Here is a 27,478-nt window from a genome sequence, read left to right as displayed (position 1 = left end):
TACCCAAGAGAACTTCTGTCATGAGAAGTTGGAACTTCCTTTCCTCTTCCCAGAACACAGTTATGACCCCTCTGCTAAAAAGAGCCCTTGTCTGTATCCAGAAATTAAGCAAAAAGAAAGAGGCACCTACCACTGAGCTTTACAGTTGCTGTTTGCTTTGATCTGCTTCTTCCAGAATTGCTCCCAAAATTACCATGATAGCAAGCTGAAAACCTACAGTTAGTATCAAACTACAGGAACAGAAAACTCTAAAGAGTCACTAAAAGTTCTGCAAAGTTTGTCCTGGAAATTTTATATTCTTGTGTAAAAACTATCTCCATGGATTACAACATGAAACCTTCAGCAATCTACTTAAAAGCCATGTTAGAATAATTTTTAAACAAATCAGTCTTAGAGCTGCCTCAGTACAGAGGAGTACGAAGCCAGGCATCAAGGATGAATACAATTTTCTTAGAGTAGGAATTAAGCTGTGAGAATCCTCTGGCTTTGCTCTTCTCAACCCGCCATTTCTACACGAACTTCAGCCTGCTGATGTCAGTGTGACTGGCATAACCCAGCATTACTAGTATTTTAGTAATGTGCTTTAGTAAAAGAGTTGCAATTAACACTACTTCTCTGACTTCACTGAGAGTTCTGTGTGAGGAGGATCTATCTACAGAGATAACAGAGCTGAAATATATGTGCTACATCTTTTATCTGTCCAAATGAGGGGCCAAAGGATCTCAAAGATCTCAAAGAGGATAACAGCTACAGAAAGGAAAGAGAGCAAAAGCAATTGAACCATGTGTGGAACCTCTAAAGATCATAGACAGGAATTGCAGAGGATGTTTGAATACAGCAGTGTGAAAAGAAAGCCTCTGTATTTAGCAGGCAAAGGAGCTGATGCTGCTGGGGCCAGGCACGCTACACCACTAGGAGGCTTCATTCCCTCTGATGTCCCTGGGCCAAAGACTGGGTGCTTCTCAAAGACTGTGAAAAGGAGAAGAATGAATCAAACCTCGCAGTTTTACAGTGCAAAGAGACAACAGGAAGGCCCACAAAGGCAGTACCACAAAAAGTTACGTTGTTCCCACTTCTTGTTTGCTCCCTTTCAAAGTGAGATTGTCCTCACTGGGGTTAAGGGAACAGCTCTAATCCCAAGAAAAAGTATTTAATGGACTATCAGCAACTGCTTAGTGTTTCTCAGGGTTTATGAACCTCAAAAGTTGTATCGATAAGTATCCACAGCAGGTGGTCTCTTCCCAGCAGGAACGAGCCTCCAGGCAAATCGTCTCATTCAAGTATATGGATTAAAAGAAGGATTGCAGAGTGGGAGAGAGATTTTGAAGACTGAGAGCCTTTGCTAGCAAACCTCGGAGCCAGCCAGGACTCTCCCTGAGTTTGTATGCTGAGGGCTCTGCCTCATGTTCCTGGGAAGTCTGAAGCCATTGCAGCACTGGGATGGAGCCAGCGTGGCTGGCCAGGATGTATGCCAGTCAGCCCACTCCAGATGAGAGGACAGTGAGGGAACAACAGCCCACTTGAGCTGCACGTGTTTGCTGTCCCACCTAGAGCTACCCAGAGAACTCTGCCACCAGAAACTGCACCTCTGATGACAAGTGGGGAGGAACGGGCAGGTCTCCTCATAGCATTTAAAAGATCCATTTCTGCAACTGCCCAGTGGCTGATGGTGAAGCAGGATAACAAAGCCAGCCAAGATGAAAATGGACACAGAAAAGCAACTTGGCCATCTCCAGGAAACTGAAGACTACTCATTTCTAGGGGAGAAGAAAGACTCAAAATTCTAACTTTTAAACAGCTTTCTTTAACATGCAGTCATTCTCCTCAAAGTAAAGGGAAGCTCAGGGTGCAGGGGGCCCACCTGAAGAAGTGCCAGCTAAGGACCAAATGTACTGGACTGACCCATGTCAAGGAGCTGTAAATCAGATTGATATGTGCTGTTTGCTCCCATGCTGGGAGAACAGTGGGCTTCACCCCAAATGCTTAGATTTCTTCTTAGCTGGGTCAGCCTGTTGCAAGAATTAATTTGCAAACACTCAAGCCGAGTAGCAGCAGGTGACATCTGCAGAGCCACACTGCTGGATTCAAGCTGTGGCCAGGAGATAAGCCGTGCTGATGAATGAAGATGTTTTATGGCTCTAAATTCCCTTACTAGTTTACTCTAGGCAGGCCCTGGTGTGCCAATGAATGAATCCTTACAATATTACACAACAGCATTAAAGCGAAGAGATTACACAGGGCTATGCTATTTACTATGCTTTCCCTCTCAATAATGCAGCTGACCTTTCTGTCTGACTGAAAAGCAGCAGAAGACTTCACGGGGTCAGGATGGTTAACCTAGATTTTTGTCATACTGGCTGCATTTGCACTAATGCAGGAGTCATGGGGAGGTAATGCCTATTGCCCACCCAGTCCCACCATGCAAGGCCAGCGAGGAGGAGGAGATCCACGGAGCAACTTTTGACACCAAGAGAAAAGCTAGCAGGGTTGGTAAGGTTTCCTTCACTGACCCCTGACCCTGCCGCACTCTACAAAGAGGAATTCCTGCTCTGCCGACTGTGCCAGGGACTCGGTGCCAGGCTTTAACCTGGAATGGTCTGGGCATGCTAGGTATGGAGTCTGTGATGATTTTCAGCCCACAAGACTGGTCTGGAGGGCTGCCCCTCCTGCTCTCTCTGCCTGCGTGCAAGGGGCTGTTGGGGCACATGGATTCAAGTTCTGCAGTCTGCACTGGTTGTCCCTTTTGCCTGCAGATCTGAAGAGGTGCAGGAACCTTCAGCCAGCTTCCTTTGCACTCCTGAGTACCTTCATGTCTTAAATCATTGGGGGAGCATCTCAGCCCATGAGAGTGGCTGTAGGAAAGGGCCAGAAAGAAAATGTACATTCAAGATAGTTTCAAACAGAAAGAGAGTTTGCTATGAAATATCCTAAATAAGAGGAAAAAATACACATATGGTCACAAATGAACTTAGATTAAAAATCAGGGCAACCTCTTCCTCTTTATAAGGAGGAATTAAGTCAGAATTAATCTTGCTTCCTCAGATGGGCAGACAAATCCAAAGCATTTAGACCAGAATTAAACAGCCCTGATGGCACATTCTCACTGCATCCATGTGAGTCTGAGAAGGAAGGGGCAGGCACTTTGAACATACTTCAGTGCTTTTCAGGAAGCCCTGCTGAAAGAGGCTTTCTGAAAACAAGTGGTGCAAAGCTGACTGTTACCACCAGCTGGCAACAGTATACATCCAAAATCGGGCTTTCTACAGAGGAAATGCTCACATAAAAATTCAAGAGAGATACTGCAAGCAATGGCATTGTAAAGCTTAATGAGTATATGGAATATTATTTGTTAGGATACTGGGAAAGAAAGGCATAAAAGTCAGATTCTTGTCTGCCATATTAAGGATAATTAGGACATACATTACTAAGACACAAGCTCAAAGTTCCTCATGTGCCCATTACGTCTCAGGTGACACTGGTGGTGGCAGACAGTATGTAACTGCACATGAATGACAGCGGAGAACACAGTGACCTGGCTACCTAGATGTCCCTGGAATCCCACCAAACTCCTAGTTCTGCCACACATGACAACGCTGACTTGCATCCACAGACCTGCCCTGGAGCAGTGATGAACCACGATCAAAGCACACAGCACTGCATGTCAGCACACCTCTTGGTCTGTGCTCTCTGGCGTTTTGCTTCCATTCTGGTTCTGCTTGGGGCTGCCCCACTTCCTGCTGTTGACTCCAAAGCTCATCCCTTATCTGGATTTTGGTGTTTTTACTCGAACTCCAGGTTTTCTTTCAGCAGAGGCAATAGCTCCAGTTTGCAATACTAAGTAATACACAAAAAGAGACAAACGTCAATTAGTTTTTACCTATGATTTTACCAGAGACATGTGCCTGTCTGTTTACTAGGGAAAGCAAGTCTTCCAGCACAGTGCATGGCCAAACCTCCTTTCCATCAGCCCTCCTCATCCCAGACATTCAGCATCAGTTTCAAGACTAACAAGTAATGCAGTAGTGCAGCACTTCCAAGGAGGAAAAGTTGACTGAGTAGCTATTGCAGGGACAGTCTAAGCTTTCTGATGAGGACTCCACACTGAAGTAAGCTGTATTCAGAGAAAGCCATTGGAAAAAAAAATCCCCAAAGGTGATGCTTCAAAGAGGCAAAATCAACATCACCAATGTGCTTAGAGAAATGGAGATCTCTCTCAGGGGTGAATGCAGCTACAGCACCTGAGATATAGCCCACATTGTTCACAGACTATTGGCACTCCACCTAGCTCCTCTTTCTGAAGTCCTCTTCATCTCTGCTCTCTACAGCTGAGAGTGCAATAAGCATTTGGGCTGCATAGTAGGTAGCCATGATGATGAAGCGTGAGTAGGGCACAGGAAAACAGAATTTGTTAAGTGCAATGGTCAGATCCGACACCATGAACAGCATCGCTCCTATGCAGGCCGAGAGCTTGGTCCATGTCCAGAGGTCGTTGCACAGCTGCATGCCGGCGACTGCTCTCCAGCCCATGAAGCCAATCAAGGCAATGTAGACAGCTACCAGGTAGGTGAATGGGCCTGAGAGGTAGTAGTACAGGAAGGCATAACAGGAACTGGAAACGAGGCCCATCAACAAGCCGGCTTTGAGGTCCAAAGGCTTCATGCCAAAGGCTGAAGAGTACAGGATGTGTGTGATGGCAAACATCAGCAAACCTGGAAAGACGCATTGACATAGCAAGTGTGACCTTTTGTCAGTGACTGGCAGGTGGTAGCAGAAGAAAACATGTATCTATATTGGGTTTCAAATACACCACAACAAGCACAGGCTTAGATGTCCTTGTAGCATTACAATTCAACAATATCAGCGGGAACCCTACTGACCACTTGGGATCATTTTAACATAAAAATCTGTTCATAGGAGATAAGCCTTAGCACAAGCTCGCACCCTAAGAAAAAAGCCCAGCACATACACAACTGCAGCCAAGGACAGCTTTGTTGTGATGCAAATGTTTTTCTTGAGAGGCCGGATGAACTAGGCTGCTGCAGAAGGAACAAAGCTTGTTTTTCAGGTGGTTCCTCCTCCCCTGCTTTGGACAGAAGGGTGTGAGCAAGGCAGACCAACAATCAATCCTCTAACTATCCAAGTGTTTTGCTCATAGGCCACATGTGGAACAGGAAGGCTGGAGTCAGAGCAGTGTAGAAACAAAATGTGAAAAAAGATACCAATCCCTCCGAATTCAGACGAAAAGCCTGACAGTATTTAGCCACAAACCCAAAGGTTCTCAGGGACTAAATCTGGCTTCTACTCCATCTCTGCCCACAGCTAGGAGAAACCTAAGCTGGACAGAAGCAGCTGGCGTATTTCAGGGACTGCACCAGTGTGATCTGCCAACAATTTTATGGCTATTTGCAAGATTCAGATGAACCTTTGCTGGAATCAATGAGTGAAAATAAAATACCAGATTCTCTTCAAAAGTATTGGTACAGCTGCTGACTACTAGCTGTCATGCCAGTTGTAGATAATGGGCCCCAAACTGAGTCCAGCTCCTCTGGTCCTCTGATTCTCAGACCCACACATGGTGCAGCTGCAAGCTGTCCAACTTTATCTTGGCAGGGTTATTAGAGTAGCTGGAAGTTTTCATGCAGCTCTAAAGCATGAAATGGAGAAAAGGAATTGGGAAGCTGAGTCCTCCAGCAGGACACTTGTTTACATTGAAAGCATGATGCTGTGGTATAAAGGGCAGTTACTAAACCACCTGCTGGCAGACATTTCTTCATCCTAATATTTGAGCAGCTGAGGCAGCTCAAAGAAGGGAAAGTGTCTCCCTTAGCCATGATGGGATGAGAGGGGAACCTGCAGGAGGGAGGGGACTGGTGGGAATCTGGTCTGCGAGATGAGTCTAGAGAAAATGGACAGTGAAAAGGGGAAGGAAGTGCATAGGGGTGCAATGAGAAGTTGATGTTCCACGGAGCTATTACACATCATGAGCACAGCACTGAGGAAACCAAGGAGGGATTTAGGATAAGAACTGTTTATAGTGTTACAGTACAGGAAAGGTTAGAGCCCTGGCACAGTAAAAAGAAGGTGACTTTGCCTAGTAGTGAGGAGTGTTTTTTCCTTAAGTGGCATTATATGGAGAGTTCTGGGATGGGGAACTGAAGAATGTGTTGCTCTTCATGCAGGCAGCTGGCAACAAGGAGAAGGAGGAGAGGAGGACAGGATGTGGCAGTGTCCTGGGTTCAGCAGTAGCAGCACTGCACCAGTTAACACAAAGGAAAAAACATGACTGCTACTGCTGAACCCAGGACAGGCAGCCAAGCAGAAGCCCAGAAAGGTAGGAGGAGTTTTGTGATATGTGGTGAGACTGGTCACGAACAAGGGAGTCAGCACCCAGGACTGCTCATTCAACACACATAAAAAAGTCAGGAACTGCGCACAGAGTGGGGGTGCGTTTCTCTTGCATTTCTCAGCTTTTGGCTTGACCCCCTCAACCACATCAGGTAGATAAGCCCTACTCCTCTCAGTCCACTTCCTTCCCCTGGGGTTTCCTTCCCTCTCCATGCCCCTGGATTTTCCCCTTAGGCTGGCAGTAAGGCTTTTTTGCTAGTCCCTGTCTCCTTCATCAAATGCATAAATTGTTTCTAAGTGCCTGCTGTCGAAGGAGGTGGATGTTAACACTGTAAAGTATCTTCTACAGATAAGACACTAGTCAGAAAACAGCATGTTATTAGCGGACTGAAATGGCAAAAAATGAAAAAAAACAAGCCTGCCAAGAGCAGTTTCCCAGGCTCTCACTTCCCTGTAAAGTAGTGAACAAATGTCCTTTTGTAAAATCATTGTCTCAAAAGCCATTCAAATCAGCCCAGTTCCCAAATCTTTTTTTTTTCCATCCCAAAAGCTGTAGAAATTGAACAGAAAGCACATTTCTATCCAGTATTTCCTCTTATTCTCCTGAAATTTCAAATTCCCACAAACAGTGTCAAAAGGTTGAATATTGTCAGCTGTCAACAACAGCAGCCTGATGAGTTTTAAACAGGAGAAAATACCTTTTGCAGGAGAGGTGAAGGATGAAGTGGGGTGGTGCACTTTATCTGCTAACTGCTGAAATGCAAATGTTAACACCTCGCTACAGAAGACGGTAACTTGGATTAGCACAGACTGAGGCAGGCAGGACACAGCCAGAATGAAGGCTGACATTTTTAAAATGCTCCAAGACAGCTTTTCTTCTCCATAAGAAGAAAAATGTGTCTAAACCCCCAAAGCAACACTTCTCAGTTGTGAGGCTAGGGTCAGAAATACAACTTATTTGCAGATTAAAACACATTAACCAGATATGATAACTGATTAACAGACAGTGAATTCCTGTAACTGGCTGACCTTCCTCTAGTGCTAGACTGTAGAGGGAACTCAGAGACATCCCAGCTATGCGGGAATGGAGAAGCTCAGAACAGTCCATGTGTATAAAAATTATCATGGTGAGAATCAGGCCTTGAATGTTTTCCAAGCCACAGCACAAGGAGCAACTCCAGGTGGCAAAATAGAAGCATAAACCCTTGGGCTGAGGTGACCTGCTCCACGCTGGCTTACCCCTGTTAGGAGGAGGCCCACTAGTGAGAATGCCAACACTCAGCAAGGAAGGGATGCACCTCCAGAGAAGGCTAGAGCTCCTCAGCAACATGCCCACATAAATCCAATCCTCAGGGCCCAATCTAAATCCCACCAAAATCTGTAACGGTTTTTATATGGACTTTTAATGAGATTGGGATAAGCCCTTGGGAAGCAGAATTAAAACCAGATTCAGAGCATTTGGCCTTTCATAACTGGCATTGTACACACTTCCCTCTCATAAAGAAACAACTGTGGGAACACCAGAATAAAACCAAATACTGACCTCATGAGAGGGAAGAAAATAAGCCTTTGACTTTCAGAGCTGACAACAGCACAAGTCAGGAAACTTCCCTCATCACATTTTGCAGTGGGATAGTCACAAGAGGCAGTTAACAGTGGGTGTTACATGAGATCCCTGTGCTGGTTGAATTAACTTCAGAAACCCCACCAGTCAGTTTAGTGAAGGACTTCATGCTGCTGATTTCTTGTGACAGTCCAAGGCCAGGGAGAGAGTTGCTGCAGGCAGGTCCAATGTGGCTTTAAATGATTAAATCATTATGTCCTATCTATCTGTAAACTACTAAAATAAAACAAGCTTGTTTGCGCTGAGAGATCTTTCTATAGAGAAGACAGGCCACTGTGGTAAGATTTGTCCTTGATTCCCCATCATTTACATGTCTTGCAAAACAGACACGTCTTGTACAACAGGCTGCATGATTCATAATGATGAACCTGCAAGTAGGACAAGATTTCTGATGTTTTGGTTTCTAACATCCACTTTCTGACACCTCCCCCAGGCTACAGACTTGTCTATCAAAGCATAAAGGTCCTCTTCACCTGCTCTGAACTGGGGATCTTTGCACCATGTGTCCTATTTTTGATCCTTGTAGCGAAGGACTGACAGATCTCCTTGCAGAGACATAGGAGGTCCCATACAACTTCCCACAGCTTCTTGGGAACTGCCAAGTGCCACGAGCATTTCCTTCTCTTCCCCAGGGATTCTGCCCATGCCACTTTCCCAGCTCCAGCCAGCTAGTATGCTGTGAGCACATGCCAGGGAACCAAACCTGTCCCAGTTATCTCTCTAACCTCAGGAAAACCTCAAAAGAAAGACTCATCCATGCTATGTGACTCCTCTAACCATGATGGATTTTAGTCGAAGGATGAGTGCTTCCCACTGCCCAGGGCTTAAGCTATACATTAATAAACAAAACACATGGCCCAGCAACTCATAACTAAATAAAAAGGGTAACAGCTGGACACTGTGGCATCCCTCTCTCACACCGCACTCACCGTGAATGAAGTAGCCCTGCTCCTGCCAGATGAGAAAGGCATCTCCCACTGCTGAGAATATGAGTCCCGCTAGGATGCGGCTGGCGCTCTGGTGTGACACTAAGAAGTTAATTCCATGAGCCAGAAGGAAAACCCACAGGCAGAAGATGGGCAGGCATTTGATGAGGGCACTGAACCAAGAGGGGCTGGAAGTTGGCAGCCAGAGGACAAAATAGACACAAGTGGCTTTAAAGAAGGGCACCAGCTTGGGACCTTCGCTCTTCACCTAAAAGAAACAATAATTAAAAACAGAGAAATTAATGGGAAGATTTCAAAAGCATCAATGTGACAAACTGCATAACAGAACTGTCTCTTTCTTTCTGAAAGCTGCTCTTGCATGTATACTGTCAGCCAGCAGCATTTCTACCCTGCAAAAGGCTGGTTGGACTTGACCATGATCCTCAGCCTAGACCATTGTGACCCTCTCTGCTGGAAACACTTCCTTGTCTGGCAGGACGGGTCTTGGATGGTGGACATGGAGGAAGTTTTAGATACCTTTTCTCATTATTTGTTCTCCTAAAAACATTTAGGCCATCAAACTCCTTTGGTGATCCTTGCCACCTACCTTGTGTTTAGACTAATGCCTTCTATACACCTTTCCTGCAGCTGCAAAAATACTGTACTCCCCAGGAATATCTCAGCAGCAAACAGGTCAATAAAAGTGCAGATCTTCCCTTCCATTTTGGCAAATCCTCTTGCTTAGCCAGTTGCAGATTATGCCAAGGATACAGCTTTTAAGCCATTATCTCTCCTGCCCTGTAGCCTCATGCCTGGAGCTTGCATCACCACATGACTTCAAATACCACCACACCAATCTCCCAAGTGAGGATGTCACTTCCTCAGCTGATTAATACCGACATCACGTGTGGCTTTATTCTAGCATTACACTAATAATAGACTGCCCATATTGCAGGAAATGTTTTGACTCAGGGCTCTATTGTGTAAATCCAGACAAAAAAGCAGCATGAGCAGTAGGCTACTCATAACAAAGCCACAGCAGAGGCAAGGCACCGAGCTACAGACTCCACAAGCTGGGTCTGCTCCTAACACACATTTACTCGAGACCACTCTGGACAGTAATAATATACATACTGTGTTCACCTGCCCTCCTCTGATACTTCTGTATCAGATTTAGTGGAGGTACAGAGAACTCCACATGAGAAACAAAGTTATGATTTTATTTTCTCCTTAGTATAGCTGAGGGCCAAAACAAGGAGCAAAGGAGAAGACATTACTTCATGTGCCTGCCTGAGCTATGTCTTGGGGTATTTTATAAGGCCTGTTTCCTCCTGCAGCTAAGGCAGTTCAACCTCCAGAGCTCCCCTGCAAGCCAGGGTTCACTCTCAATCTTCTCATTTCTTTGATCAAGCAAGATTCAGTTGCTTAGTATCACAACAACTTCCCACTACTCAAGCCCAAAGCGCAAAGAGGCCTCATGCACTGGAGGAGGACAAGGGGAAATTTATAGGCATCGGAGCTGGCATCACACTGCAAAAATCTGAACAATCATGTGTGACACTCTGGGGTTGCTTATCTCACACAAAGAGCCCATGTGCCAAAAACCTGCAAAAGAAACACTGGTCTTTTTTTTTTTAAATCACTTGGCCCTGTTTCTGCTTCCTGCATCACGGGACTGCCACAACACAAAACAAGTATCCATCTTCCTTTGATGCAGTGTGCCTTGGTACAGACACCTAGAATGGCTGAAGACTGCACAGCGAATATATCCATGCTTATGGTGCTCAGTTAATAAAGCCTAAACTCATTGAAATTCAGGAGGTTTTACAGACACAAGCAAAGAGAGACAGGTGAAGCTGGAAGACAGAGGCAGAGGCAGTGGAGGGCATCTTCACATGCAGTATCCAAAAAAGGAATGCGATCTCTGAAGCAGCAAGACCATAAATAAAGGGCATCCCAAGAAGACAGTGCATTCAAAATTGTTCTCACACCTGATGGAAATTTCCCTAGCATATCAGCAGTTTCTTAGCAGTAAGGTATTTAATTATACGTTATTCATAGGCTATTGCCAACACAATCTTTAAACACTTCATTAAACAGCCAGGCTACACAATTCACTCACAAAACTACATCAGCAACCCATTAACTTTCTTGTATTACATGGGGAGCCCATCAAGAGTCCTCTGCTGAGGCTGTCTAAATTAAGCACCATTTACCACTTCATGTCTACGTTTCTTAGGAGAATTCTGGCAACAAATAACAAACAAACTTGAAATAAAAGTCATAAAAGCCTACATAGTCTCACAGCACTGAGGGTGCCTGGGAACTGTCATACATGGGTAGTATCATACAAGGGAAGAGTGAAGCAAAGCTTCCCTCTCCTTCAGACCCAGCACCTTGCCCTTCTGAAGTGACATCAGGCTCAGTCTATCCAAAGCCAGTGCCTACCTCCAGCTCTGCCTCTTTCCCTTCTCTTTTTTATTAAAAATGTAGTTGATCACATTCATCCTTTCACAGTTGTAGGCAATAGATGACCACACTTCTGGCAGGGTTTGCTCTTCTGCATCAGTTGTGGAGCATCCCCACCATGCCATAACAAGCCTGAGACCTTCAGCACGGAAAATTAACAACCTTCAGAGCTACAAAGTGCAAAATAATTTGCAGCATCATCAGTGCTCCAGGTCCCTGTAACAGTCTCAGCTAAGGTAGGTAGGTAGCTTTGTACCTCTGAAGACAAAAGTTTATGCTGAAAGGTACAGTTCAAGTTCAGCTTTGTTTGTAACACAGGACAGAGACACTGCCAGAAGGATACAGGAATATATTTCAGTTAATAAACAGAGGAAGTTTTATTTAATACTTCATATTAAAAGCACAACACCTACTAGGAGTAGTTACCATTACAGTCATAGCTTGTCCTCCCCTGTGTGTATGCATGATGAGACAGGTTTTAATTACACTTGTCATTTTCCCCAGGAACCTTGCCTTACTGAATATAAGACATGCACTTGGGCAGAAAGATTATGTTTGCTTGGTAAGCTTAACATTTCTATTTCTTACTATTTGAATGGGCATTTTCCAAGCCCAGCCAGCATTATTTTAAAATAATTGTTTGTATTATTTCCATCCTAATAATAAATAATGAATTTTTCACGCACAAGAGGTCAGATTCCAGTCTCAGTTACTCATTCGTATCCCTGGAATTTAAAGTGTTACAGAGTTCTTGTGTAAAAATAATATTGTATATCTAGAAGGGCTCCAGGCTTCTCATCATTAACGCTTTGCTCCTTTACATTTTTTCTACAAATATATTTCAAATGAGTTATTTCCAGACATGCCCTTCCCCATTACTGAACACTGAAGCTTATGAGAGGGCTCTGACCAAATTGAGTGCTCCATGAGGGACACTACTTGATGAGACAGAGGTACCTGCACAGCTGAGCAGCACATTCTGCTGGGATGGTGTGGCACTGGCAATACTTGAGAGAAGTCTCCTAAGGAAAACTGAGGCAACCAGAGGGTGATGCTGGGGGGGTTGCCCTCTGTTTGGATATGTGGCTAAGCCTTAAGAAGAAGTGATGGGTCAAGTTGCCACCTGGAAGACAAGTCAAGGCTGGTATTGGGAAATCATGTACCAACATGAGCGTAGGCTGTGGCTTGAGGAAATGCAAACACCTAATCCATGACCGGACTTGCCTGTAGATCAGGAAAGGAACATCATTTCTTGGCTGCATGGATAAATTGCATCAGACCATCTATCTCCTGTGCACCTGTGTCTCAAGAGACAGAATTTGAGATGGGGTTGTGCTGTGGTGCTGGAAAAGGAAGCACTTGATGCACGTGACAGGATCCTTTTTGCTCAGCTATGTGATTGTCATTCCTTTCAGCAGGGTTTTGCCATTTTGTTACAAATTCTATGGCATTTTTGTTCCCACTTCTTTTCTTCATCCACTGCTAATTTACTTTGTGCTGAAATGCAGTACAGAAAACATCTTGAATACAATGACAAGAGAGTATTTCCAAGTTTTGAATTTCTAAACTGAGCAGAATTTAGAGCATTTTCTTAATTGCTATGACTACTAAGTTACTTAGAGTCTTTAAAAATTAGTTTAAATTGCTGTAAAGCCACCATCTCTGTATTTGTGGAGTTACAGTGAAAGTATCATTTATTAAATTATCTGTATACAACCTAACCCAATGAAGCCCTCCAAGGCTTAGGCAGACTAGGAGGACGTTAAGTCCTGGTTCTCACTGAGAGATTTTGAGCCAGATGATCTCCAGAGGTCCCTTCCAACCTCAGCCATCTTGTGATCTTCAAATAGAATATGGTATTGGTACATGCAGCTCTCTGGAGGCTCAGGGCTTTGATATCCACCTACCTGTTAGGGATTCAGGTTTACAGTATCCCTTCTTGTTTTGTCTGTTCTCATTCTGCTCCAGTTTGAAATACTGCTCATTTCCTTGTTGCTCTTTCAGTGACAGATGACACTATCACATAAGTATTCCAGCCATGCTGTGATTTGGTATTGGTGTAAGATGTCTTGAGAGGTTAGGCTAGCCGATGAAGAAACACAGTTACAGAAGTGGCAGACCTGAAAAAATAACTCTGGGTAATACAGACTGACAAAATTTCCCAATGTGCAAAATACAAGATGTAGCACACAAAGGTGACCAAAAGCTTCATACAACGGCTTCTAAGCTATATCCACAAGTTATTGGTGCCTCACAGGGGTCCCTGCTATGCAGCACTAGAAGATGCTGATGATCCATGTCTGTATAAGCCAATATTCATCACAGGGTATGACCTGGGGAACATCTATGCTGCTCCTCAGCAGCACAGACAGCCTGTTCTGACTGCTGCAGGCATATAACCAAGACAAAAAATTTACAGCTACCTCCACAGAGGAATAAGCTGCCTCCATAGAGGAATGGCTACATTTGTAAGACAGTGCCCTGATTTTCTTCAACATTTTGGAGCCAGCTGTCTGTATCTACATCACAAGTGGAATGAAGAAAATCCAGCTGTCACAGGGAAGGAGGCATCCTGCTCCTGAGGTGTAGAAGAACGTCAGTAGCTTGTTGCTTTGAAACACTAAAGGCAGACAAAGTTTACTGTTCATAAGCCTCACACTTGTCCCAGGAAACAATGTAGAGTATCAAATAATGCTCTTCTCTTCACAAGTACCCTAAATCAGCCTGCACAGAAAATGAGTATACAGCCTCCTCCAGGCACCAGCTGTGTGCCAACCTGCTGTGGGGATATGGCTGAAGCCCACTGGGCTGAAAATGCTATTTTCCAGGAAAAGTATTTGAAAAATAATACCCCAGCTATTTCACTGAACAACACTTGAGCACAGCCGTGTGCACTGGCCAAGAAAAGCTGGGTCACTGTCCACCACCCATCCCTCCCAGTGGCCTTGGCTGTCTGAGAACCATTTTGTGTATCCACGGCTGAGCTTCTTCTCCTGGCTTTCAGCATCCTTCATCATGGATCCTGCCTTGGTTCTGCCCTACTGTGACAATAGTTCTTACCCCCACTTGTGTGCCGATAAATACTTGTGTGGCTATTTTGCCATGTACTCTGCTGCCACTGCAAGCCCATGGCACATCCTTCTCATTCCCCAGACTACGTAGCTCTTTTCACGGCTGACAATCCCCTGTGCACTTTGAGTCACAGAGGCAGAGCTGCTTCAGTCACAGCTAGGACAAAGTATACACATGTGCAACAGGCTCTCCTCTACAGAGCAGCAGTGAACCAACACAATTCCCCATGAGTCTGAGCCTACAGAAAACCCATATTTGTGCTTAACCAAAATGAGTGGACAATAAGAAGCCTCTGTGTGCACAGATATTAGCTCGAGGCAGCCAACTGTCCCCTGAATTCAGTGACCCATCAGCTTTTGCTGAACCCAAAAAGGAACACAGCAGTGCTGGGCAGATCCTGGCCACAAACTCGCACAAGCTGACTGCAAAGCCCTATCTTCCTGAGCTTGTTCGTTCCTGGGCTTGGAAACCATGTTCCCACCTTTGCTCAGATGGTGCCATATCAAGCTTTCTGAATATATACACACTGAAAGAGATATAAGACAGAATTTTTAGGCAGAGGGACAGACGTGTGTGTAATAGGGAAGATTCAGCTGTTTGGTACCTAAATTCACCATTTACATCTTCCCTATCCTGGGTGGACGCAGGAGCTGTCACAACAACCAGCACTGGTGTGGGCCCTCAGCGCAAAGGCTTCAGTGGCCATTCTGGAGACTCGGCTCTGCGTCGCTCCTTGGCAACATGCAGAGGTGAGAGGAGGAGGTGGATAAGACGTAAAGGGGCCACCCAGTTCGCGCTTTTCACTCCACTGGGTTGCTGAAATATTAGGGCTGGCTGGGACAGCCCCAGCTGGTCCAGTCTCTTAAGTGTGGGTGAGTGCAAAGTGCTTCAGCTCTGCTCTCCTACAGGAGCAAATTGCTCCTGGGGGAGAACCGATTGCCTTTTGTGAAGGAAGGCACTGGCCTATGCATGCCCCAAGTTGTTCCTGAATAAAATTATGATGAAAAGTGCTTGTTTATGGAGGGTGGTGAAGAATTGATTAGTGAAGAACTGAACCAGCCAATTAACTTGCCTGAAATACTGTGCTGGTGCAACATATTTGTGCAATTAATAAGAGGGTTTATGTTTGTTTTGAAGGTGCCATGGGCCAGGCATCCAAGGTAGATGGCTCCTGAACAGGCTCCAAATGCTGCTGGAAATACAGGGTGGAGACAAGATTGTAGAGACTCCATCTCAAATGGACTTGTAAAATAGCTAATAAATCACCCACAAGATCACAGTATCACAGTATGCTAGAGATTGGAAGGGACCTCGAAAGATCATCTAGTCCAGTCCCCAAGGTATGTGTTTGGAAGAGCATGTGTTGATAATCCTTTGTCTCCATCATGCTTATGACATGCAATGAGTTTTGCCAGGTCTTGCAGCACTTCATTGCAGCTACTGGCATTCACCAGCACAACTCAGGGCCTCCATTTCTCTGACAAGGGTAATGCAGTCAAACTCAGCTTGTGCTTGGCTGTCTAACCAGACCTGTTTGCAAGGGGTCAGAGGATCACGGTTTTGTTTCACAGGAGAGCCTCCATCATTCAGTACAAGAAAGAAGTAACAGGGCTCGGCCTGAATGCTTTCCACCTGCAAAAAGACCAACCTTGAGCTCAGCCACATGTGGCAGGAGCAGTGTGTCCAAGACACCCTTTTCACCTGCAGGATCTCTTCAACTCCTCCTGCAAAATAAGGCTGGTTTTGGGTTCTCTCATCCCTCCCTTCACTCCAGCCACCTGGATACCCTCTTCCTTCCCCCTGTTAATCAAAGTAAGCTCCAGATGCACTTTCCAGCTTTCCAACCCAACAAGGATTGACAGCTAGAAATATTCAACTTCTTTTCCGTAAGACCAAGCTGTGCCTATTTGCCAGAAAAATACAATTAAAAATTTGGCACAGGCCCTGAAAGTCCTTGGGTGGTGAATTTGCTGCACCACTTCTTGACAGCAGAAAAGTTGCCATTTGGAGCAGGCAATAGGTGAGGATTAATCAAACTGGCATCTAACACGGGCCCCTGCGCAAGGCTGGGCTGCTCCACATACAGCTGCACACAGAAACAAGAACCACAACAAAGATTTTCATTTCCAAGCCAAAAATTCTGCCTGACTTGAAGCCACCTAATGTCCAGATTAACCACGGCGGGGGATGGAAACCTATCAGCACAGAAGATAAAATGTTCCAGAAGAGCATCTTCCCCCCGGACACAGAAAGAAGGGGGGACATTTGGAGCAGCAGCTTCCCCACAGCCACTTGGCAGCAAGGCAGGTGCCTCCTGAAAGCAGGGCGACATTGGCCTGCACCAGCCTCTTCCAGGGGAAACCACAGCTGGAGTCCCTGCAGGGTGGCAGCACACCTGGGCACAGCGGGGCCACGGCACAGCCAGCGAGTGCTGGGAAGGGGACGTTTTGTACCAAGCCAGTTGTGCAAGCACATGAGCGAGGCTCATCCTGCCATGGGAGTGCCAGCAATGCGAGGCGGCAGACACGGCTGCTGCAAAGGTCTCTTTCCTTGTGTTTGTTCTCCAAGTGTGATTTTTCCACCACAGGCTGCTGTCTGTCCCTAGCCACAGACACTGCTCAAGAGAAGTCTGTGCTACCCAGTGCTTTATCTTAACCATGCTGCGATCTACTACCAAACCCCAATCATCTGTATGGGATCTGTGTTGATGGATCCCATACAGATGATATGGGAGTAAATTTCTGAAGGGGACTGTCTAGGATAGGTTTTAGGAGAAAACTGCACTGAACACACAATGTATGAAGGATATTTAAGTAAATGGCTTGAGAAGGTAAAAGAGAAGGCAAGCTCTGTGGCCTTCTCCAGAAGACAACAAAATAGCTACAACAATGAAACCTTGTGCAGTGATAGGGAGGGATGTAAGATAGCATAGGGAAAAGTCACAAATAAGAAACAGGAAACACCTTCGAAAAACTCCTTGCAGGAGACCTCAGAAATGTGAGGGAACAGTCCCACAACAGCCTAAAATAGAGGCAGATGGTTCTGGAGCCAATGAGATAATCCCCACCACATCAGGGCACTGCATGTGCCACAAGTTGCGTCAGAAGCCCATTCCCGCTTCTTGCCTTTTAAACCGTGACATTGCTCAAAGCTATTTTGAGACACTGATCCATGTTTTTTTCCTTTAGCAATTAAGGAAGTAACAGCATCCATAAAGGTATCATCTCCTGCACTGAATAGAAGAAGAAATCATGTTAGCTCAGCTAATGGTGGCCAACAAGCTATGCAACAGTGTCTCTGGTACCTGCTGCTACGAGGCAAACTGAGATACCACTACACCAGCCAATACCTTACTTACAAAGTCACAGGGGTAGTAGCCTTTGGCTTTCCTGGACTGCAGAGAAGCATTTAAGATAGTGAAGCCTTTCATTAGCAGTGTTAACTGATAAAAATCAAATTACAAACACATTTCACCCTGAAGACTCAGCTTGGGTGTATGTAGTTTTGCTAGGACTTGTCTTATTGGGTTGATTTTGTTTGTTTCCATTGCCAAGCATCATCTCTCCTGTCTACTAGACAGGCACAGGACCACAAGCAGGGCTACTTTAAAAACCTTTTCTTAACCTGTGGTAGTAATGATTGATTCCACATCTGTAGCAATCCTATAGCTGTCAGCAGTATTGGAGATTTCCTTCTGAGTACAGTCAGCAATGTATCATTTCCAATGACCAACAATATTAAGCCAGTCTAGAATTCAAACATCTTTGCAGGGCTGTCACAGGCTAATGCTTTCAGGGTAGTCCACTGGGTCTCAGAAATAAAAGAAAAAAAAATAGCATTTGCCTGCCAGCATCTTATCTCAAAGCAAAGACTGCTTTTCCCTCCTGGGATTCCAGATCTCCCTTTATGTGTAGCAGCAAGCAAGCCTCCCCAAACATTTCATTTTTTGTAACACTCACAGAAGAGCCCCTTCCACATGTTTAAAAACCAGAACCACAGTGGGTCAGTCTTCTCATTTTACTTATCAGAGCTGCATTGCTGGCACCTCAAGGGCACACACCCTTCCTCAGGGAGCGAGATCAGGTGGGGCAATGTCCCCCAGTGCTGCCCAAGACCTCAGGAGGATGCTGTGAAGCTGCAGGGAGCTTTGGGAACCAGCAGCCAGCAACCTGAAATGCCCAGTCGGGCTGTCTCAGACAATTCTCCTCAGGGTGGGAAGGGGCATTTATTTGGCTTGTCACACTAAAATCCAGATTAAAAATTTCTACTGCTTATGGAAAAGTCTCCACAGCTCATCTCAGGTGTGGTTTCCAGGCCACAAGCACACATTCTCAGGAGACTTATCATTATTTATATCACACTCCTCTGTGAAAGAGAATGCAGATCTCTGTCACTCAGGAAAAAATAGTGTTAGGTTTTATGCTGCTCTAAGCATTACCTTGGAGGGGCTGGGTAAGCTCAACATGCTGGCTGTGGGACATATGGCCACAGCAGAAAGCAAGGCCTGTTGCCACAGACAAGTGCCACACACTGACATCTGCTCCACAAGCTGTGTGGCAAGACTGGGGCCTCTCTCCAGTCTTTCTGATATGGGTGCAGACCCAAAATAAAATGGCGCAGGGAGAACTCAGTTCCTTCCTTGTCAGCACCAACGGCAAGCCAAGCCTCTAGGTAATAACAATGGGGGGTTTGCACACAGTATTTTGTCCCCAGGGCTGAAATCCACCTTTTGCCTTCCTTTTCCCATATCAAGCTCTTTTGTACCCCACAACCCATCACATTTATATACTTGTTGGAAGGCCCCAACCACCTCATTATTTGGCTGCAGCAGAAGGGGATGCACAAAAGAATGGGCACTCAGGAGAAAGGGGCACATGCTCTACCCTGTCACATGTGGCTTTTGCAGTAGGAGCTGGTATTTTGGAAGGAAGAAAGGCACTTCCATCCAGAAGTGATTTCTTCGGCAAATTTCTTCAACAGAGTGGACTTCATTTTGCCTACAATCTATGGGGAATAATGCAGGTCTAAATGAAGAGTGTTGCAGGCATTGTTGTCACAGTGCTTTATGATAACAGCTAAAGAGCCACTGGTGTAGCACAGAAGGCAGGTGGCACGTGACAGGCTGTACCAGCCCTACCAGCCATTCCCAAACACATGCCAAGGCTGAAACTGCCTCCAGCACTCAAAAGGTGCTTTTGCAGCTCAGCTTTCTGGCTCACACAACAGACCCATGCACACCTGGCAGGTGAGGTTTTTGCAAAAGCAACGGGAAGGCAGAACTCGGAGGGGAAGGAGGCTGCCAGTGGCTCAGAAAGCTGGCAGCTCTACACAAGAGACTTGTCCTACAAATCCTTGCAAGGCACTGCAATAAGGTCAGCAAAACCTGGCAAAAGCAAACAAGGCTGTGCTGGGAAACCCAGGAGGACAGCTCAGCTTCTCTTGTGCCTAATGAAAAGCAGAGTGAAAAGCTCCACTTGAGAAACACGCCCTGCAGGCTGAAAGCTTGTGAAACACTCAAAGAAAATGAGAAAAGAAAACAGTAATGTACCCCAATAAAGTTATGGTTTTAGAGAGGTGCCACTCTGATAACTTACAAAAAAGCAGCAGCCCTCCTTATGTAATCATGAGACGAATATGCTTAAGGAGATGGGAGGATGTAAGGTCAAGGTTTGACAGTAGAGCCACAGGTTTTATTTCCAATATCTATTTTCATGCCAAGATGGTGTGACCTGGGCAAGTCAGTATCAGGCACATATTACATGAATTTGGACTTTCCCAGCCAATCTCAACAGATATGGAGTGCACAGGTACAAACACTGGCCTGTGCAAACACTAATGCACACAATCCACAGGATTCACACTTAGATATCAAGGGTTTCACTTGCAAAACCCCTGCTGTAATTGGGCTGCAAATATAAATCCGGATCATGCTCACAAATGAGCCTGTAGCTGTTTATCGGTGTTATGCCCTTTATTTTGAGGGTGTGAGTCCACAGGTGCACGGGACACTAGCCCAGTGGAAACGTCACAAATGCAAATTAAGTTCTAAACTTGTCATCATGCTCCTTTTATATCAGGGTTGCAGGAAAAGCCATGAAACTTCTTTAGTTTTTCCTGCAATGGAGCACAATCTGCACTGCTGTCCCAGCAGCCTGGCTGGCTCTGATTTGTGCTGTGACAAAACCAAAAGACACAAGCAAACAGTGATATGGTAACCAAGCCATGGTCTCAGCCAGCAGAAGCCCTGTTCTGCTGAACCCATGGGAGACAAAATGACTCACATCAACCTGAGGATCTGCCCTGTGTGTCTAGTATGTGCTGAAAATGTGCAGCTGCTTAATGTCAAACTTACCCTCAGTCTCAAGCAATGATTCGATCAGAGGCTATTTGCAGCTAGCAGAAATGCACCCATTTTGATACATAATCTGAAATTTAATGCTTGACGCCAAATAGGACCATATTGTCTCCAGAACTGGTTCTGCTGAGGGGCAAAAATTGCCACCATCCTCATTAGCAGGCAGATCTGCAACACAACAGTCAACCTGCAACACTAAATTAATGCAAGAAGAGACACAAGTTGGACTTAACGCAGAGAGAAACTGCCCTTTGCAATTCAGGATCAGAGGCTGTAGTGTGTGCCCCCAGGCTCTCTGCAGGTATCTGAAATCCTTCCCAACATAGCACACTTTCAGGCTTTCACGAAAGCTCTCATTCAGCCCATCTACCACTTTTCAGCTTTGGTGGCATGTAATCTCCCAGACAGTTTTGTGCTCCATGCCACCTGGATACTTGTTCACATTCAGCATTACATGGAGGGATGCTCTAGACTGAGCACTTGTCATACAGAAAACTGTCATTAACTTAAATGCTATTTAGATTGTGGCAGTGTAAGATATGGATATAGAAAGGGCGCCAACAGGCTAGAAGAGATAGCTGTCACCTTCATTTTGGGTACGCTGCAATAAGCAAAACCTACATCTCTACTTGTAATGACAAATGTACGGGGCATTGTATGGCATAAAGGGCAGTGGAAAAGTTAAGTGCTAGTGTAAGAGCCACTTAGGTCTTCAGGAGGGAAGGGAGTTATATAACTAATAATCATCTTTTTGCTGTTTCAAAGTTTGCACATGTTAGCAGAAGACAGGTTCCAGATGCCATCTTTTTCCAAGAGCCTAATTTCACTGGAGTTATTATTTCCTCAGTACTGCAGAGTTACCCAGAGGGAAAGATAACTTTGGCTCTTCTGTTGTACTTAGTGTTTTGGATATAGATACTTGAACAAGAAGAGAGAATGGAAGAAATTATCCCTGTCCATTCTGAGGAATTATGTGTGAGTACAGGCTTCTGAACTTGACCCACAATCTTCATGCACAAAGCACACTTTGAACAACAGAAGTGTGTGACTTGAGTGATATATTTGAGTTAATGAAGCCTTTAATCTACAGCATCCTGAAGCAGTGATTGGAGCTAACTGCTTAATGCAACCACACTGGGACACTTTCTAGCCTCCAATTTCAGTTAGCCATATCTCAGCCCACCCTCTCACAGCAACAGCTACAACAAAGAATGTCAATGTCATAGCAAGAATGAACAAGTTCAGTTTGAAAAAATACATCATGGCATGTAACACTATGCCTAGGCTCTATCTGGCACAAATCAGCAGAGCTTTTTGCTCAGTAGGACCAAAGCTTTTAGGCTTCTCCCAAAAGGTGTGACTGACATAAATGTTAATAAGATGCTGCTAGGCTTACCTAAGGTGATGACTCCCTCTCTTACTTCACAGAGTTCAGATATTTAGAAATCTTTTCTATAATTCATTTATATTGGTTTGTTTTTTATACAAGTGCCATATTTCCATAATTGTGGTGTATAAATGTGCATGTTTACAAGCTTCCTGTGTAATAAAATCCCAATTTATGAGGTATTTAAGTAATGGGGAACATTACTTGAAAGCAAAATGAAAGCAACAATGTTGCATATAAAGAAAGAGAACAAATAAAATTACCCTCTCTACTGTAAGAGTTTCCTCTAACTCAGATGGTTGCTAACACTTTATTAATTACTGCAAAAATAATACATCCTCTATTTAAAAAGCAAAGGCTGAAATAGTTCAAGTTTGATCTGGCTTTCCTGTTCTCAACAGCAGTTTGAGGATTAGGAAGCACACTTTCTAATAATAAACCCTTAGAACTATGCTTAGACCTACTACTGCCACAACTGCCCATAGAGCAGACTATCTAAGCAATGTGATTTGCATCAGGTTTCTACACTCATTTGAATCAGTGTGGTTTGGCCCCTCTTCAGAAGCTCAAACAACATCTAACCCATTCCCCAGCCCTATTCAGTATTTGTTACTGGTAAATACCTTTCCAGATCATACCCTTCAGGATTTTCACCCAGTATTTGTAAGTAGCCTTCATACTCCCCCACGGTGACATCCTACATCTCCCCAGGGGGTCAGTAAGGACTGTTCTCAGGAGGGTTGCTGGCTGCTTCCCAGCTAATGGGGACAGGGCCAAGGGCTTGATGTGCTTGATGCAGCCGAAACAACATATTCTTCCCCAACCCAGCTATCTCTGTTTAAAGATGCAAATACAACAGAGTATAAAAGGGAAAGGATAGGGATTGTTAAAATACAGCTTCTATGCAAAAACCTGTCCCATACAGGGAGTTTCACCTCTCTCCCACACATAGGATTGTGTTAGCCCAAGTAAGTCATGTGCAGAGGGGATGTTGTAGGCAAGAGCTCATAGTTCATCTTGCTCAAAAGGACACACTGATACCACCTATAAATGCCCCCCAGAAAAGACATATTCTCAGCTAATTAATGTCTTTATATTTCCCATGCCATGTTTTCCTCAAGAGGGTACAAAGCCCTGTGCTAAGTTTAGCCCTAACATTAGGGAAAAAGTAGTGTCCCTTTGAGCAAGGAACATTATGTAAATGCCAAAACAACTGTGTGTCTCCAGGCACATCTCCTGCACACCTGTGGCCCTACAATCACAGTGCCTGCTGGGCAGAAATATCCTTAGGGCAAGGGCTATCTCCCACAAATGCACCATAAAAGCTGCTTAACCAATATCAGGAGGGAAAAAACAAAGCCAAAACAGGACAAAAGTCACTAACAAGACAGTCTTAGAAAGGGCTTTAACTAAAATGGGACCACTGATGATTGAACAAGAACAGAATTAAACCTCATAGAATCATAGAATAGTTTGCGTTGGAAGGGACCTTTAAAGGTCATCTAGTCCAGCTGCCCTACAATGAGCAGGGACATCTTCAACTAGAGCAGGTTGTCCAGCACACCCACATCCAGCCTGGCCTTGAATGTCTTCAGGGATGGCGCATCCACCACCTGGGCAACCTGTGCCAGTATTTTACCACCTTCTTTGTAAAGAATTCTCTCTTCACATCCAGCCTGAATCTCCCCTCTTTTAGTCTAAAACCATCACCCCTTGAACTATCGCAACAGGCCCTGCTAAAAAGTCTGTCCCCATCTTTCTTACAGGTCCCTTTTAAGAACTGAGTTAATAAGAGCATTCTAGAGCCTTCTCTTCTCTAGGCTGAACAACCCCAAGTATCTCAGCCTTTCCTCACATGGGAAGTACTCTATCCCGCTGATAATTTCTGTGGCCCTTCTCTGGACCCTCTCCTACCCTTCCTGTACTGAGGGCTCCAGAGCTGGAAGCAGTACTGCAGGCGGTGTCTTGCAGAACAGAGGGGCAGAATCACCTTCCTTGACCTGCAGGCCTTCTTTGCACCTCACATACCCATGAAACAAATGCACCATTTATTAGTACTGCTTTCCAACTGCAGGCTCCCAGCATACACAGCTTCATGCAGAAAAACCAGCTCTTAATCAAAGCAGTATCAAGAATAATAATTTGTAAGCAGGATGCTCCTGCTTGCCCAGCAGAGTAAACAGTGAAAGCTTCCCTCCAAGGTGACTTCCAACCAGAGTGAGCATTGCTCGCCAGCTGGTACAGGGCTGGCAGGCGAATGCATCTCCTCTGCCACAGCCCAGCACTATGCAAGTCTAGACTTTGGCATCAGCAGGACCCCAAAGCTTTATGCCAGCTGAGGACCTGGCACAATATGTTAAAAGGTATTTTAGCCCCAGACGTGTTTATCTGTGGGCATGATCCCCACACAGCCCATGCAAATTGTGCAGCATCACGGACAGCAGCTTGGCTAGCTCTGCACGACGATGAGGTCTCTCCTTGTGCACAGGGCAGACATGCCAAACCCTCCAGGCCATGATGCATGCCTGGCAACCAGCACAAACAAGCAGACCTAGCCATGATCTCTCCGTAGCTTCCTCTTCATAACCGATGCATCCTTGTGTGGTTTTTTCCAGCTATCAGTTGTACAGCAGCCCTGGAGCTCACAGTTTCTGATTCTCATCACAAGAATGTCCTAAAGAAGAAAGAGGGGGACACAGAGGAGACCAGGCTGTGTGTAAGTAGTCAGGGCTATCTGCTGCAGTTATGTACAAAGCCCACTGCTTTGAGAAAAGGAAGCAAAATCATGTCACTCTCAGCTGTGCTCTTCTAGTGTTCTCCCCACTAAGGGTGATGTTGCAGTGTACTGGGAGAGGACATACACTGTAGACAAATCAACTCCTCTGGCTAATTTGATTATGCCTCAGGTGCTGCCCGCAAAGACAGCATCCCCACCATGTGTCATAGCAGTGACAGCCATGCTGGCTCCAAACACCTTGTCTATCTCTGCATCAAAAGGCACTGTGTTACAGAGATAAGGCCTGGGCCCCGGGGATAGCACCTAGCTGTGGCCAGACCCAGTGCTGTTCCCTTCAGCAAGTGACCCTGCGTGTCACCCCCTGCGCAGCTCCAGCTGGCAGCTGTGCACAGGCTGCACCATGTTCCTGGGCAGCGCATGCTGATACACGACTCTGTTTCAGCCTGCCCTTGGCAGAGCACAACCCAGCCAGTGCCAGAGAAGCACAGTGAGCTCCTTCGGAGAAACAGTGATGTGAAAACACACTGAAGGTGATGTGCAAAGAACTGCTCCTTAACAGACTGAAGGCTTGCAGCTCTTTATGAGCTCTTTGGAGGCTCAGACACCCTCTCCTCCTACCTCTACAGTCATGGCAAACAGCTGCAGCTCTGGTCTGCAGCTGCCAGTCTTATCATCCCTCCAGCTCTCCAGAGCTTCACACCTGCATTAGTTGCCTTTGGTGAAGCAAAGAGTCAGTATGTCAGAGATGCAACCAGAGCAGAAATGAGATTTGTTACACACCAAAAGGGCAAATGAAGAAAGCAGAAGGGTTTTTTATTTTCCTTCCCAAGTTACATTACTAAATTGTAATTTCTGGTGTAGGCAAACCCAGTCTGAAGGATGTACACCCTCCCCAAACCATACTTTTGCTTTAGTCCTTGCCACCTCTCAAAGCTCGGTTGAAATATACTCTGCAAGACCACCCTGATTTACTAGCCTTAACAGCGAAGTACTGCCTCCTGTGCATTATAGAACAAATCCTGCCAGGGCTTGAGCCATTCCAGTATTGTCATAGCATAAGATTTTAGTTCCAAGGTATACATATGCAATTCACTGTAACCAAAAGCATTACTTAAGGTTGACTTTAGCTTATGGCACAGAAACATAAAAATACCAAAACCTCTTTAGTTACTTTTGAAAGCACACATACACACACACAAAAAGGTTTGGCACTACAGTGTTACAATCTGCAAGCTACTTCCCTCTGTCTCTAAAGATAAAAGTCACCCCAAGGCTGCTGATGAACTTACCAGGTACACGTTAATAACTGGAGGAAAATTCATCTTAAGTATCAGACTACCAGCTGCTGTGCAGAGCTGGCAAAGCAATTTGGAAGTTCTGAACCCTAGGTTTATTAGTTGGGAACAGGGAAAGGACAGGATTTCTAGCTGCAAGAGAGGCCATTAACTGAAAAATTTTCAAACGGGATGACAATGGATCCAGCAGTAGCTGTTCAGTGCTGCAGCGAAGCACCAGGCAACTTTTCCACCAAAAGTTAGCTCTCCTTAGTTAGTCTGCGGGGATACTCAGACAAATCCCTCACGCTGTAGAAAGCGGAACATGCACAGTAGTATGCCTGACAGCACAGCTTCTTTGCCATTCTCACTGAAACCACCTTCTCTTCTTTCAGCACTGGAACACCCCTCCACACCTTCACCTGCAGGGCCAGGACCTGGCATTGCTGGCAGGAGCCAAGGCTACTTAGTTACCAGGTCTGCTCCATTAATCCAGCTGCGTTGCTATACACGTCACCTACTGACATGACAACGGCAAGTCGCTATTTCATTGCTGGTTACATTAATTAAGCATCGTGACTCCCCCATGAGACAGGCAGGTGACACCATACCTGCCTCATGCCATTAGATGCTGGGAGCGCCAGACTGGCTTGTCTGGGGCGACCAGGTCCCGGTGGGAGGTCACGCAGCCTATGGAAAGGTCTGCCCAGCGCGGTGGCCGGCACAAGCCCTGGCCTAAGCCGTCACCTGAAGCGCAAAAGCTACCTCCGGATGGTGAGGCGGAGGTGGCTGCAGGGCGGGAAGGTCGCGGCAGGACGATGCTCCCGGGCGCTGCCGTGGGGCGAACCCAGAAGCGTTCTGTGTGTAGCAGATGCGTTACGGTTTCGCTACAGACAGATGCGGAGGAGCGGGCGGGCAGCGGGGGGGGGAGGCGCACCACTGCAGCAACAGCTGCCGGCGCGCGACGAGGGCCGCGCGAGAGCCGGGCACGCAGTGGACTGGGGGCGAAGGGGAGGGGGCGTCCGCCAGTAACGACTGCCTCACAGTCGGGGCGCGGCGGCGGGAGCCCTCGGGGGCAGCGCCGCGGGGACCGGGTAGGGGACAGCGGCGCGGAAAGAGGAGGGAAGGGGATACCACACGGGGAGGCCATGGGACGGGACGCGGGTCCCGCTCCCGCCACCCGCTGCGCGGCCCGTACTCACCACGGTGACGGGGGACACCATGGCGGCGGGGCGCAGTGCTGGTGGTGGTGCTGGTGGTGGTGGTGGTGCTGATGGTCGCGGGGGTGC

At 46.0% G+C, this 27,478-nt stretch overlaps 1 protein-coding gene across 5 annotated transcripts; it reads right to left on the bottom strand.

The window, feature by feature from the left end:
- Nucleotides 1–3,866: 3,866 nt before the first annotated feature.
- TMEM86A (transmembrane protein 86A) lies at nucleotides 3,867–27,478 on the bottom strand. 5 transcript variants are annotated; one of them, XM_061463054.1, is made up of 5 exons: nucleotides 27,392–27,478; nucleotides 26,801–26,936; nucleotides 24,559–24,852; nucleotides 8,899–9,155; nucleotides 3,867–4,709 (listed from the first exon to the last, which is right to left on the bottom strand). In XM_061463054.1, the coding sequence occupies exons 3-5, from the start codon at nucleotides 24,735–24,737 to the stop codon at nucleotides 4,282–4,284; spliced, it is 864 nt and encodes a 287-aa protein (XP_061319038.1). In that variant the 5' UTR covers nucleotides 24,738–24,852; nucleotides 26,801–26,936; nucleotides 27,392–27,478; the 3' UTR covers nucleotides 3,867–4,281. The 5 variants fall into 5 exon arrangements, with proteins under 5 accessions (XP_061319038.1, XP_061319042.1, XP_061319039.1 ...); XM_061463058.1 differs by lacking the exon at nucleotides 24,559–24,852 and having other exon boundaries at nucleotides 8,899–9,163; XM_061463055.1 differs by lacking the exon at nucleotides 26,801–26,936 and having other exon boundaries at nucleotides 27,392–27,459.

The sequence above is a fragment of the Pezoporus flaviventris genome, unplaced genomic scaffold (assembly GCF_033815535.1).
Source record: "Pezoporus flaviventris isolate CSIRO_AGI_PZ_B2104156 unplaced genomic scaffold, CSIRO_AGI_Pfla_v1 ptg000036l, whole genome shotgun sequence".
Taxonomy (NCBI): domain Eukaryota; kingdom Metazoa; phylum Chordata; class Aves; order Psittaciformes; family Psittacidae; genus Pezoporus; species Pezoporus flaviventris.
The sequence above is the reverse complement of the archived record's forward strand: the minus strand, read 5'-3'. Positions and strand labels throughout refer to the sequence as shown.